Below are 12,699 nucleotides of genomic sequence, written 5' to 3'. Positions count from 1 at the left end.
GAATTTACTGGTGTAAACCGACTCACAGCCTTCTCCGCAGGACTTGTAACTGTGTCCTTTCAGTCCTGGTTTTGATAACTTTTGTTTCCTCTCCTTTTAACCAGTCTGGCTACAGGCTCGTAGGGTCTGTGGGTCTTCTCTAACTGCTTTTCTAATTTCTACTTTATTTCCTTCCATTTACTTTGGTTTTAAGTGGCTCTTCTGTTTCTAGTTTTTGAAAGTGGATGCTTATGTCACTGTTATTAAATTTTCACCTTCGGGATCCCTGGGTGGCGCAGCAGTTTAGCGCCGCCTTCAGCCCGGGGCATGATCCTGGAGTCCCGGGATCAAGTCCCGTGTCAGGCTCCCTGCATGGAGCCTGCTTCTCCCTCTGCCTGTGTCTCTGCCTCTTTCTCTCTCTCTGTCTCATAAATAAATAAAATCTTTTTTTTTAAAGGTCAGGTTGGTGGATCATAGCTCATATTTTTCCTGGTTTTCTGTTTATCAAGTACTGAACAAAGCATTGAAGCCTCCGACTACAAACACGGATCTGTCTGCTGCTGCTCTTCTCAGTTCCGCCGGATTTTGCTCCGAGCCTCCTGAGACTGTTACTTACTTAGATGCCTGCACATTCACAGTTAAGTCTGGCAGATGCACCCATTCTTCTTCTGAAGTGAGCTCTTAGTCTCTGGAAGTACACCTTGTCTTGGGTGCTGCTTGGTATGAATGAGGCCACTATTGATTTCTTGACTAGTTTTCCTGGTAGATCGTTTTTCATTATCTTACCCCGTGTTTTTGTATTTAACATGCCTGTCTGGTGGGTGATGGAGATGTTGGTCTTAGTTCTCTGCTTCGTAGGGCATTTGGCCAGCTTATTCCCTTCCCATACTTCCCTGCTCTCCTGTGAGCATATTTTGTCTGTGATGGGCACTGACGCCACTCACTCTTTTGTGGTGGGCAGAATGTGGTATGAGGACCCTTGCACGCATTAACTCAGAACTCCACGAGCTAGCTAGCGTTATCCTCTTCAAGAAGACAAGAAAACCAGGTTTAGAAAATTCAAGTAATTTTTGTAGGGGCACCCAGACCGTATCAGAGCCAGGCTCTGACCCCTGTGCCATCTGACTTCAGAGGTGCAGCCTGAAACTATCTCTTGGCACTGACTCCCACGCCTCGAGAATGTTCCATCACTGAGAAGAGACCCAGAACACAATGTCCACTGTCAAATGCAATGTCTTGGCTTACTAAGCAGTTGATCTCAATTCCTTCGTCACTGATAACCCTTAAAAATCTCTCCAGGCTTACAGTCTGTTGCTTTGCATTTATCCACATCTGTACCTACTTTTACATAATAACTTGTTTTCACAAGAATATATCCACACACACAAATATGCATAAACATACACACGTGTATACACACAAATACAGATGTGCACAAATACATAAACACAAATGGACACACAAACACATTAATTCACAAATAGATTTACATACACAGATGTATGCACACAAAACATGCATACACAAACGTACACAGAACTCATGACATGTACATATGTACACACATGCACAGGTACACATAGGCAAACACGCTCACACCCTTGGGCATGATCTCTCTACTGAGCCCTTTCCTCCCAGTCTGTACACCTCATCGTGTCCTCATCCAGAGCCCTGCCTCTGCCTGCCTCTAGCAGCACCTGACTGACAGCTCCCAGGCCAATGACCATTTCCTCTGATTCCTTCCTTGGTTCATCACACCCACACTTGTGTTTCTTCTCCGGCTCAAATCCTTTTTCCTGTCTCGTCCTGGCACCTTGCCAGTCCTATGTTCAGGGGATGTGTCATGCACCTGACGCTGCTCCTGCTGGGCAAGATGCACCCTACAAAGCATGGAGGAGATGGGCGAGTGGAGCCCAGTGACAGGACCGCTGGAGCAGGTGGTAGCCACTATTCGGTTTCAGGGGCGCACCAGGGAGGAGGGTGCATGGTGATGCAGAAAGTGCATCATGCAGGAGTGCAGCCTGCTTCCAGAGTGGCTTTTCTCCTTCCTGGAAATCGCAGTGGGTGGGTGTTCCCCGCACCCTCATCTTTGGCCCGGCTCATTCTAAGGCCCATGACTTAGGCCAGAAGCCAGCCAAGAGATCCTGACTCTGCATCTGTGTCTGTGGCCTGGTAATGAGCCATTTGCTGCAAGTGACGTCTCAAAGTTGGGGTAAAGGAGGCCTCGGCACAGTGACCGCATGAGGCCCACAAAGCCCGAGCTCTGGGCCGCTGGCTCTGTGCCAACCTGAGAACCTGACCGCTCTGTGGCCGGACCTCTGAGGGCAGAGAAGACCCCGCGGCCAGAGAAGCGGGTGTGCTGTGGGGCTGAGTGCTCCGAAAACCAGCGGGGAGAGTGCTGCAGAGGCCCTCGCTGCCACTGGCATGTGGCAGGCATTTGCTAGACTTTCTCCCAGGGAAGTTGCAATGGGAAGAGGATGGTGGGGGGCCCCTCTCCAATGGAGCCGTGTCCTGGTGCTAGGCAGCACTAGAGGGCTCCACTAGACGGGAAAAGTCAGGAACACAAGACCTCAACATTTTGTGGAAAACACTCCAAAAAACAGGTTACAAAATGGCAGTGGAAACTTACAGCATCTTCAGAGTTTTGAGGAAACTATTTTGTTGTTTTTTTTTTTTTAACTTTATTCATGAGAGACACACAGAGAGAGGCAGAGACACGGGCAGAGCGAGAGAGCAGGCTCCATGCAGGGAGCATGATGTGGCACTCGATTCCGGGACCCGGGATCATGCCCTGAGCCGAAGGCAGAGGATCGATCAACCGCTGAGCCACCCAGGTACCCTGAGGAAATGACTTTGAACCTGGAGTTCCCTGTGTAGTCAGGAGGAGCAGCTGTGCAGAATAAGGATTCAGGCAAACGGCCAGGGCGTGTCCCATCAGCAGTGCGAGCAGGGCCCCAAGCCCCGGGAGCCCAGGCAGGAGCCCTGTGTCTGGGCTGTGGGGCCACGTGGGGCGGGTGCGGGCCAGCCCACTCCTGGGCTCTGGGGAGGATGGCGATGCTGCCCCTGCCAGTGACGGACATTTGGCTTGTAGACACAACGTGCCAGGTTTAAGAATCCAAATGCAGGGGATCCCTGGGTGGCGCAGCGGTTTGGCACCTGCCTTTGGCCCAGGGCGCGATCCTGGAGACCCGGGATCGAGTCCCACGTCGGGCTCCCAGTGCATGGAGCCTGCTTCTCCCTCTGCCTGTGTCTCTGCCTCTCTCTCTCTCATTCTGTGTGACTATCATAAATAAATAAAAATTAAAAAAAACAAATTTAAAAAAAAAAAAGAATCCAAATGCAGAAACACAGAGGTGATTTGCTGAGAGTGGTCAGGAATTGGGAGAAAGCAGCAGGGGAGCAGCTCGGGGGGAGCCCGGGCCTCATGTCCTGTTTGCAGTACAGACTCTTGAGAAACTGCACGTACAGGGGTCAAGGAAATGGAGGTTTGCACCATTACAGCACTGCTCTGTGTACAGGAAGTTGAGGCCGGTGGGCTCAGGGGCACGGGCACCCTTCTGTTCTTCATCTGTCATTAATTTGACAGAAATCAGCCAGCACGGTGGGCACGCGGCCCCCTGTGCCCTGTTCCTGGCCCTCCAGGACGCCGTTCCTTCCTGCCATCTCACATGTTCGCTCAAACTCATCCCTCACTTGACACACACACACACACACTGCCACGGGCCGGGGGATGGCAGGAACCCTTCCATCATGTTAGGACAGCAGAGGTATTTCCACATAAGTGGGCGGCAATGGACTCTGGGTCAGAGGTGCACATGCACACACGGGCATCACCGAAGTTGATCCAGGCTTGTGAGGTTGCTGAGAACCCGTCACCCCACATCGTGACTCAGGGCCCACCAGGTCGTCCCTGCCCATGGCTACGTCCATACTGCAGCCTCCATTGCCCCGATTGCCCCCAGGCCCTGCCCTCCTGCAGCCCATCACAACAGGGCAGTTCATCACCCTGGGCCCCTCACCCGGGGCCTGAGATGGGGGAGGGGGCTTTCATCCACCCACAGCCACCTGCAGGCCAGTCTCCCCACTGCTGGAAGGAGCCTGAGCTTCCCAGTGGCTTGTTTAGGCCCCCAGCCCCCAATCCCCGCTCCTGCCCACCCGGGCGGCCTCTCCACAGGATGATGTCCAGACACCTACAAGCGGCTAAACGGACGGGTCTCAGGATGACCCCTGGAGTGCAGCCTGCTTCCAGAGTGGCTTTTCTCCTTCCTGGAAGTCACAGTGGGTTGGTGTTCCCCGTACCCTCATCTTTGGCCTGGCTCATTCTAAGGCCCACCCAGAGCATGCCCACCCTTGCCCACTGGCAGCTCCATGCACTCAGTTGTCCTGGTCTTCTCCAGAACTTTGCAGTGTGGTGTGCCAACTTTCAGAATGCCACATGTCACTTAAGAAAGGAATGTATCTCAACTCATGGTTAGATTTTTCTCCAATGAGAATAAAAATAATCGTATCTCAGGTTTTTTTCTTCCATTTATGGCTGCTTTTTTTTTTTTTTTTTAAGTCACTGGAACTCATCTTGGTGCCAAGAATGAGTCATCCAACTTTGCTTCTCTTTGAGGTGGTAATTCAGGTCTTCCCTGGCAACATGGTGCTCACGCCGGGTTATCTTATAGACCATCTGGTTCCCGAGGGCTGCTCTGTGTCAGGAGCGTGTCATTTCATTGACAGCACACCAGGACAGGTGTTAAAACAAATGGTGGCTATTTCTGCCTATCTGTTTTTCTCCTGTGACTTTAAAATCACCTTGTCTGTGTTCTCAGGTAAGGCATGTGTGGGCATCTGCTCCCTGCCTCAGGAGGCTTTGTCTGTGCTCCTGTGTCATTTAAGCACAATTTTCATGTGGAACCTTCCTTGTTTACTACTAGAAATTTTGTCATTGTTTTGTAGCTATTGAAAACATGACTGGGCCGCTTGGGTGGCTCAGTGGTTGAGTGGTCTGCCTTAGGCTCAGGTTGTGATCCCAGGGTCCTGGAATTGAGTCCTGCATTGGGATCCCTGCTTCTCCCTCTGCCTGTGTCTCTCATGAATAAATAAAATTAAAAAACAAAACAAAACATGACCTTCCATTATATTTTGACTTTTCTGCTAATTTTGTGTTGTTAAAAACTTAGTCTTTTTGGTCACAGCTTTTTATCGGCTTCTCTTAGATTTTCTGGGCTCATGATCACTTACCACAAGCAATCTCAACTCCTCTACGATTTCATGGCTTCTCCCCCCGCCCCCCACTCCCCTACAGCATTTATTTGGCCACATAGGCCTTTCTCTGTAACAATACCTGATGGACACAAAGGCAGACATTAGCCTGCTGGCTCAGCCCAGCGGGCGACTGTGATGCAGGAGGACAGGAGAGCTTCACTCCCGTCTGCCCTGCATCTGCATTTCTCTGTCCGTTGTCCTGGTCATGGCCTATAAGTTGCTAAAGAGTTATGAGGAATGTGTCGTTTGTATACCACAAGTTTTATTAATGTAATTTTAAGGCCAATTAAACTAATTTTATTCAGAGTAAGTCTACATTAAATTACAAGATTAACAATCTCTAGAAATAATGAATGTAAAATTTAAGAAGTAGAAATCTATTTGGTCTTTTATAGACCACATATTATAGAATTGACAAATGAAAATTTACAAATATAGAAATAGTGATACTTCAAGGGTGAGGATTTTCACATGGAAACCCCAAAGATGTCCTATTTTAAACACGCATGTTTCAAAAAGGGAGAAATTTTTAATAATTTAGCACAAAATTAAATTATATAAACTTGGTATATCCCAGAAAATATTGCTTTAAACACTTATACCATGATCAAAATTCCTTTGGTAGCTTTTAATAAAAATGAAACATGCTATCATGTAAAATATAAAGTACTTTAAATGTTACCAGAAAAGTATCTTTGTTACAGTTACCATACCAACATCATCGTCCCCCTGCTCAACCTCACCTATACACACACAACATGAAACCAGGTGCCAACAAAATCCTTTTAATCTTTTGACAAAATAACCTCTGCTTCACAATATCAAGACTTTAAGTCTCCTATAAAACTTTTTACAGTGGTCACAGCACAGATAGCAACGGCTGTCCCTGCGCATGACTGTAAAAACAAACCAAACTTTATTAGAGCAATCGTACAAATACTGCAATTAAATCAAACAGCAGTTACCCCGATGCAAAAACAGGGGCTGCTAGACGCAATCTTAGAAGAGTAAACGCAAACACGCTGTCCCCCAAACCCCTAAACAGAAAATTCACAAATAACTCAGTGGAAATAGAACAAAGACGTGTGTGGGTTCACCGCAGCAAGCACACCTGACCCCATGTTGTCTCGGCACACAGGAGAGGTCTCACCAAGAAACCTCGCTCTAAAAAGTCAGTCATCAGAGCTTAGAATGTATGGAAAATAAAGGAAACAGATACCAGGATTAGGTTGCATAATCGATTAGCCAGTGTTTGACACCAACGGTTTCTTCCTAATGCTTGCCCGCCACGGGCTCTTGTTTCTAGCCTATGCTTCCATCAGCTGAGAGAGCCTGCCTCCAGGAGTCTACTGGTCATCCCTGCAGCCCAAGAACACAGCAGGGAGGATCTTTCTAGCCATGTGTTCATGACCACACACACACACACACACACATCCCAAACCAAACCTTCAGCTTTCTGCCACAAGAACAACACCTCACAAAGGAAAAACCTCTTTATACAAGGTCTTCTTGTCCAATCTCAGTCATTCTGCAATGGGGCAACAGAAACGATTGAAACACCAAAAAGAGTAAGAGGAAGGGCTGGCTGGTGGGAAAGATGCGTATGCTGTTTGCAAACCCTCAGACTTTGTGAAAGGGCGATCTGAGAATCAGCTCTTCTTCTAATCCCAAAGCCTCCATGCTGGCTCAATGTCAGAAGTCCTGGAAACAGCACAGAAGTGCTTCACTGCTCTGAAGATACATTCTAGTGTCTCGCTGAGAGAAAACAGCTGGCCGACACGTCAGGCCACGTAGTGGTACTGATTTGGATTGTCCTTGTCTCTCTCCATATAGTCTCTGTCTATGAGGGATTCAATTCTCTTTTTCAAATCTCCAGGCTAAAAAAGAAAAATAAAACCCTCCATTATAGTGGCATTTGGTTTACAAACACAGGGAAACGTAATAGATGCACTAAGTGTGTGGTTATAATTATGGACATACATCATACACAATTTAATTATGTCTCAGGGAATCTTCATCCTTAGTAAGGACATTTCTCCCTAAGTACTGTTATTGTGTTAATATATATTTACTATTTCTGCTCTATGGAAGTAGGTGACCCCAGATCCCGAGGGCTCCAGTGCTGAATGGACAACATGGTGATAGGCTGTGCACGAAGGGTGGCTCCAGCTCTGCTGAGGTAGGAAGCGCCTTTCTATCAAAAGGCCTAACCTTCTATTCATTAATAGATCATACATTCACAAAATAGGAGACCAAGGCAGAATCGCTGCTACGGCCACTGTACACCTCCATCCACCAAGTCCTTTAACTACTGGGTCTCTCATCTGCACAGGGAAAATGAACACTCGCTCTGGCTAGAGGTAGGGTTTCAGGACCACACAGGCACTACAGAGAACACAGCAGCCCTGGCTTGCTCAGGTAAGATAGCTCTGGCCTTATCAGTGTCTGCTCACTGATCTACCTCAACCTGACTTCCTCAGTGAGGGTGGAAGGGCAGCTGGTCTTCTACCAAATCAGACAACACAGAATCAGAGAACTTCCACACCAGAGGAACATGGGCAGGCTCAGGTATTGAAAAACCAGGTCTCATGAGAGTCCCAGACTTTCCAGGGGGAATGCACATGTTTTAAAGAGCTTTTCCTAATGCTTCCCTAACTGGTCAGTCCTCCACATATGTCCAGGGCAGTAGCTCCCAGTCCTAGAAACATGCACGGAGTCAACTTTCTCGTGGACAGAAACAGGGAGAAATTATCAAAACACAAAATGCTCTGGGGCTTGCTGCTGCTGAACAAACTAACAGCTGTTAGCAGGATTTCCTCAGAATCCCACAACATAATCTGAAGAGCCTACACTACTGAGAAACACCGTCTGGAGTTCCACCACATGCCTCCCCTACCCCTGCTAAAAAGGCAACAAATACAACATCCCCTGCAGCTGGGAGTCTTAGGGAACTCTCTCATTCCTATGATGGGGACAAAGAGCATGTGGGATAAAGACCCTGCTATCACCATCACCTGCCAGTTTCTGACACTTGGTGTACACACAAAGGTATATTTGTGCAGTAAATGATTACTTGTGATGCAGGACAAATGATTCCAAAGTGTTAAAAAGTGATCATGCTCTTTCAAGGTTCAGTGTGATACTCCCAGTTAAGTTAATGTACATTTACCTTGACTGGAAACTTCAGCTGATTATACAATTCAGAAACTAGAAGATTATGACCAAGAGTCTTTCTCATCTTCATTATCCTGACAATAGCAGCGTCAATCTGATACTGTCTGTCCTGAAACACTCGTTCCGTGGTGCTGACTTGTTCCTCAACCTGTATAGGCACACAAAACAGTGAAGTTTAAAGATATATTTCAGAGATACCTGATATTGTTGAGTCTGATGAGAAACTTCTGATGTAAACTTTGGGTAAATCCCATTCTGTTATGCATTTTTTTATCCGTGCTTCCCAAGGACAGCACAACTTCAGTATCGAAACTTGAAAAATAATGTAACATTATGTTTCCCTTATAAAAAAGCTACAAAACACTATCAACTCTGTATAATCCTGAATTATATCCAGCAGCTCTGCAAAAACAAAACACAGGGCTATCAGAGTTGATTGCAAAAATGTGAGCTCTGCTCCACATCAGGAAACCTACTAATGTAACTAGTATCACAGGACTATCAAGGTGAGATGATATGATCATCCTGACAGATGCCACAAGGGCACAGTAAAACTGAAAATCTATTCTTGATCTAAAACAAACTTTAACATATAAGGAGCAATTTAAAAAAAAGAAAAACCTGAACAGGATAAAAAGCAGTTATCAGAAGCAAACAGCAAATACTGGCAACAACTTCATGCTAGTTACAGAGCAACCTAGTGGAGGTCCACAGCTCAGAGGAGATGCACGCATATGAGGTAAGCATGTTTCAGAAAGACAGAAGCCAAGCTTTCCAAAGTGATCCACGACCCCAAAAAGGTTAGTGTTCCCTGTACTTAAGACAAACACACAAAGATAAATGGTGTTAATATTTACTGGCAATGACCAGTTATACATGTTCAATGGGAAAGGTCCCCTTTACAGGGTGCCAGCATTTCTTGACCCTTTGTGCCTTCCCCAAATCCTTCATAGGCCGGACCAATGTCTATATACCTGCCTCCTCAGACCTCACCTGGCTCAGCTTTGTCTTTGCTGGAAAGCCATCCCTGACCCGTGGTTATCAGATGGGGCTCTCCTGTACTTTACCTCAAGTGTAACCAGTTCATCAGTGTGTAATCATTTAGTACCTGTCTGCTGAAAGTTGCTTGAAACAGAGACTTGTAAGAATATGTTATTGTTAATGGATGAATTCTCAGCGCTTCACAGAGGACCTGGCCCAGAGAGAGGGTGCTTAACAAGTATTTGCTAACTATCTGATAAACAAATATACAAGACTTCCCATAGAAAGCTCTTATGAAAAGAGTTACATTCATATCGACAGAAACATGGGTATGAATCAGATTTAGTATGGTAAAAATGAAAACTGAGAAGGGACACCTGGGTAGGTGGTTTAGCGGATGAGCGTCTGCCTTTGGCCCAGGGCGTGATCCCGGGATCTGGGACTGAGTCCCACATCAGGCTCCTTGCGGAGAGCCTGCTTCTCCCTCTGTGTCTCTCATGAATCAAAAAATAGAAAACTGAGAATTAGTGTAAATTAATTAAAAGAATCTGGGTGTTGGCTATGAAACAGATCAATAAAATTAAGAAACTGTCCCATAATATGTGAATTTAATATGTAACAAAGGTGATAATTCAAGCAAGTTGTCAGAGGATGGTATTTTCAATTCAGTTTTAGAAGAGGAAGTATAGTTAAGATTGCTTTTTGATATTAAAATACTTTATAAATTACACTGCTCAAAGAAAGCCTTAAATGTAAAAACTACTGTAAAGATACAAGTAATTATTTTTAAATGTTGGGGCAAAGGAAGGTTTTTCCTAGGCATGACACCCAAGTCAGAGAAACCATAAAGGAAAAGAATATATTTGAGAACTTTAAAAAACTTCCACATGTAGAAAAAAATCTGAAAACACAAAATTATCTGTCACAAATGATGGTCAATCTCTTTAACATATAAAGAACATTTACTAACGTGAGAAAGAACATGCCAATAAATGTGCCAGTGACTTGAACAAACAATCAGACAAAATACAAATGGCTCACCATAAAAGAGCCACACCAACATTTTCTAAAGTGCTTATAAGTGTTTGGCCAAGAGGTTTCACACACACACTGTTCATTTAATTCACACAAGCTGAGGTGGTATTAGGTCTATTTTAAAAAACAAAGAATTGAGAATCACAGACTACGTACTTTGGATACACTACAAAATGGCATAAAGATGCTCAAAGAAATTCAAGCTAAAATGGCAATGAACAGTTTTTGCCTGTAACAATACGCTGCGCAAAGGGCAGGTGGATGAGAGAGGGCTGATCCTTTTGTGAAACTGACACTGAAACCTGGTGAAAACCTGTCCATTTGGTAAAGGGCTGTCAAACTAACAAAAAAAAGTACACGTTCTTTGACCCTGTAACTCCCGGGCAAAGATTTTATACTAAAGAAACAATCTAGGGGTCCCTGGGTGGCGCAGCGGTTTGGCGCCTGCCTTTGGCCCAGGGCGCGATCCTGGAGACCCGGGATCGAATCCCACATCGGGCTCCCGGTGCATGGAGCCTGCTTCTCCCTCTGCCTGTGTCTCTGCCTCTCTCTCTCTCTCTCTCTGTGACTATCATGAATAAATAAAAATTAAAAAAAAAAAAAAGACAATCTAACAGGCACATGGGAATCTTGGTACCATGATGTTTAATGTAACCTTATTTCTAGTAGAGAGGGAAGCAACTTAAATGCCTTTCCACAAGGGCACTGCCAACCTCCTGCAGATTCACATGACCAACTACTCTGCACCCATTAAAACCAAGTCCTGACATGGAAAGAATCCCATCATAAAGAATAAGAACAGGTTACAAAATGGTATAAACAAATGGCATACATGGAATAATTGTGTTAAAGAAAAAAAAAGACATATTTACATCATAGGAAAAAGCTGTTGGAGTGCAAATAAAGCAGCAATAGGGATTATCTCTAGGAGAGAGAGAGGACAGTCCCGCTTTGAAATTATAACTCTAAAACTGTACATCTTTTAGTCACTCTATCAGAAATTCCTATTAAAAAGGATGCATTGAAGCATTTATGCATTTAAATCTTTAACAAGTATGTCAAATTGCCCACTAAAAGCACCTTTTAAAAAATAGAAACATAAAAAGAATGCCTGTTTTGTCACATACTTGCCAACTCTGGATATTATCAAACTTTTAAACATTACCCAAATTGATGAAAAGTGGAATATTAATTTGAGTTAAAAAAATTACTGATGAGAATTAACATCTTTTATACAGTTTACTGGTCTTTTACATTTCTTTTTGTGTCATCTAAACTTATTTTCCAACTGTGCTACACCTGAACACCTCTAGGTAAGTGAAGCCACCAGTTTCTATTGCTGGGAGTGGAGAAAACTGTGATATACCACCTCCGATCAATTAAAGCTGTCCTTGTATTGTGTGAAGTAACTTCATGCCTTCAAAAAGCCAGGGGCCAGCTGGACACCCTGTTATGGAAGTGGGGGCCAGGGGAGCCACTGTCCTTCTGGCCTGCAGGCATGACAACCCTTCTGGGGTACAAGGGCTTCCGCTTCCTATAGGAAGGGCCCGAGGGCAGTGGCCCAGAATCTGCTCCTGATACAAGACACCTGAGAATCCCATCAAAGCTACAGATACACTCCATCTACACAGACCACAGCTATGATTTCAGTGGGTCTGTGACACCCACAACCCTCAGCAGTTCCGCCCCAGACCCTGGCTGAGACCAAGGATGACATGTGCTGTGCAAAAATAAGGCAAGTGACTAGGTTCTGGATACCAAGCTCTCCACACTAACAGAATCCGGCATAGGAAGGTCTGACTACCACTCCACTTTTGTGAAGAGGGGTGCTGATGTACACACATTTGTTTCTCATGTTTGTTCCTACCGCGAATAACAAATTAATGAATGTTACTTTAAATGCTTTCAGGAGCACCCTGAAAGGACCGTAAATACTACAGGCCCCTTGGCGAGCACCCCGCAGGTAGAAAAAGGAAACCTGTACGTACAGTTTCCTTCATCTGGATCTGGTTGATCTTTATCCGAAACAACTTGTGCTTGAACTCTCCGTTGAACATGAATGTGTCTCCATCTTCCACCTCCTTCCCTTTGGGACTTTTAACCAGAACTCGTGCTTTGCCACAGGCCAGGGACTGTAATGTCCTTCGCAGCTCACTGTCCTCTGAATGGGGAGAAAACCAGGCCCCAGCCACCGTCAGAGTGAATCAGACACTCCACAGGGCAAAAGAAGCCACGCTCTCAGGTGTGACCAGCAGAGACTGAGTCTGCATCTGCTCT

At 45.5% G+C, this 12,699-nt stretch overlaps 1 protein-coding gene across 1 annotated transcript in view; it reads right to left on the bottom strand.

Moving 5' to 3' along the window:
• Positions 1-6,709: 6,709 nt before the first annotated feature.
• CUL4A (cullin 4A) overlaps positions 6,710-12,699 on the bottom strand; it is a 45,026-nt gene continuing 39,036 nt past the window's right edge. Inside the window, exons 18-20 of the mRNA XM_055335828.1 lie at positions 12,411-12,583; positions 8,402-8,554; positions 6,710-7,109 (exon numbers count right to left, since the gene is read on the bottom strand). Coding sequence (XP_055191803.1) covers positions 7,014-7,109; positions 8,402-8,554; positions 12,411-12,583 — 422 coding nt within the window. The 3' untranslated portion in view covers positions 6,710-7,013. The remainder of the gene's footprint in view (positions 7,110-8,401; positions 8,555-12,410; positions 12,584-12,699) is intronic.

The sequence above is a fragment of the Nyctereutes procyonoides genome, unplaced genomic scaffold, assembly GCF_905146905.1.
Source record: "Nyctereutes procyonoides isolate TBG_1078 unplaced genomic scaffold, NYPRO_anot_genome, whole genome shotgun sequence".
NCBI lineage: Eukaryota > Metazoa > Chordata > Mammalia > Carnivora > Canidae > Nyctereutes > Nyctereutes procyonoides.
This window is presented reverse-complemented; position numbering and strand designations above follow the sequence as displayed.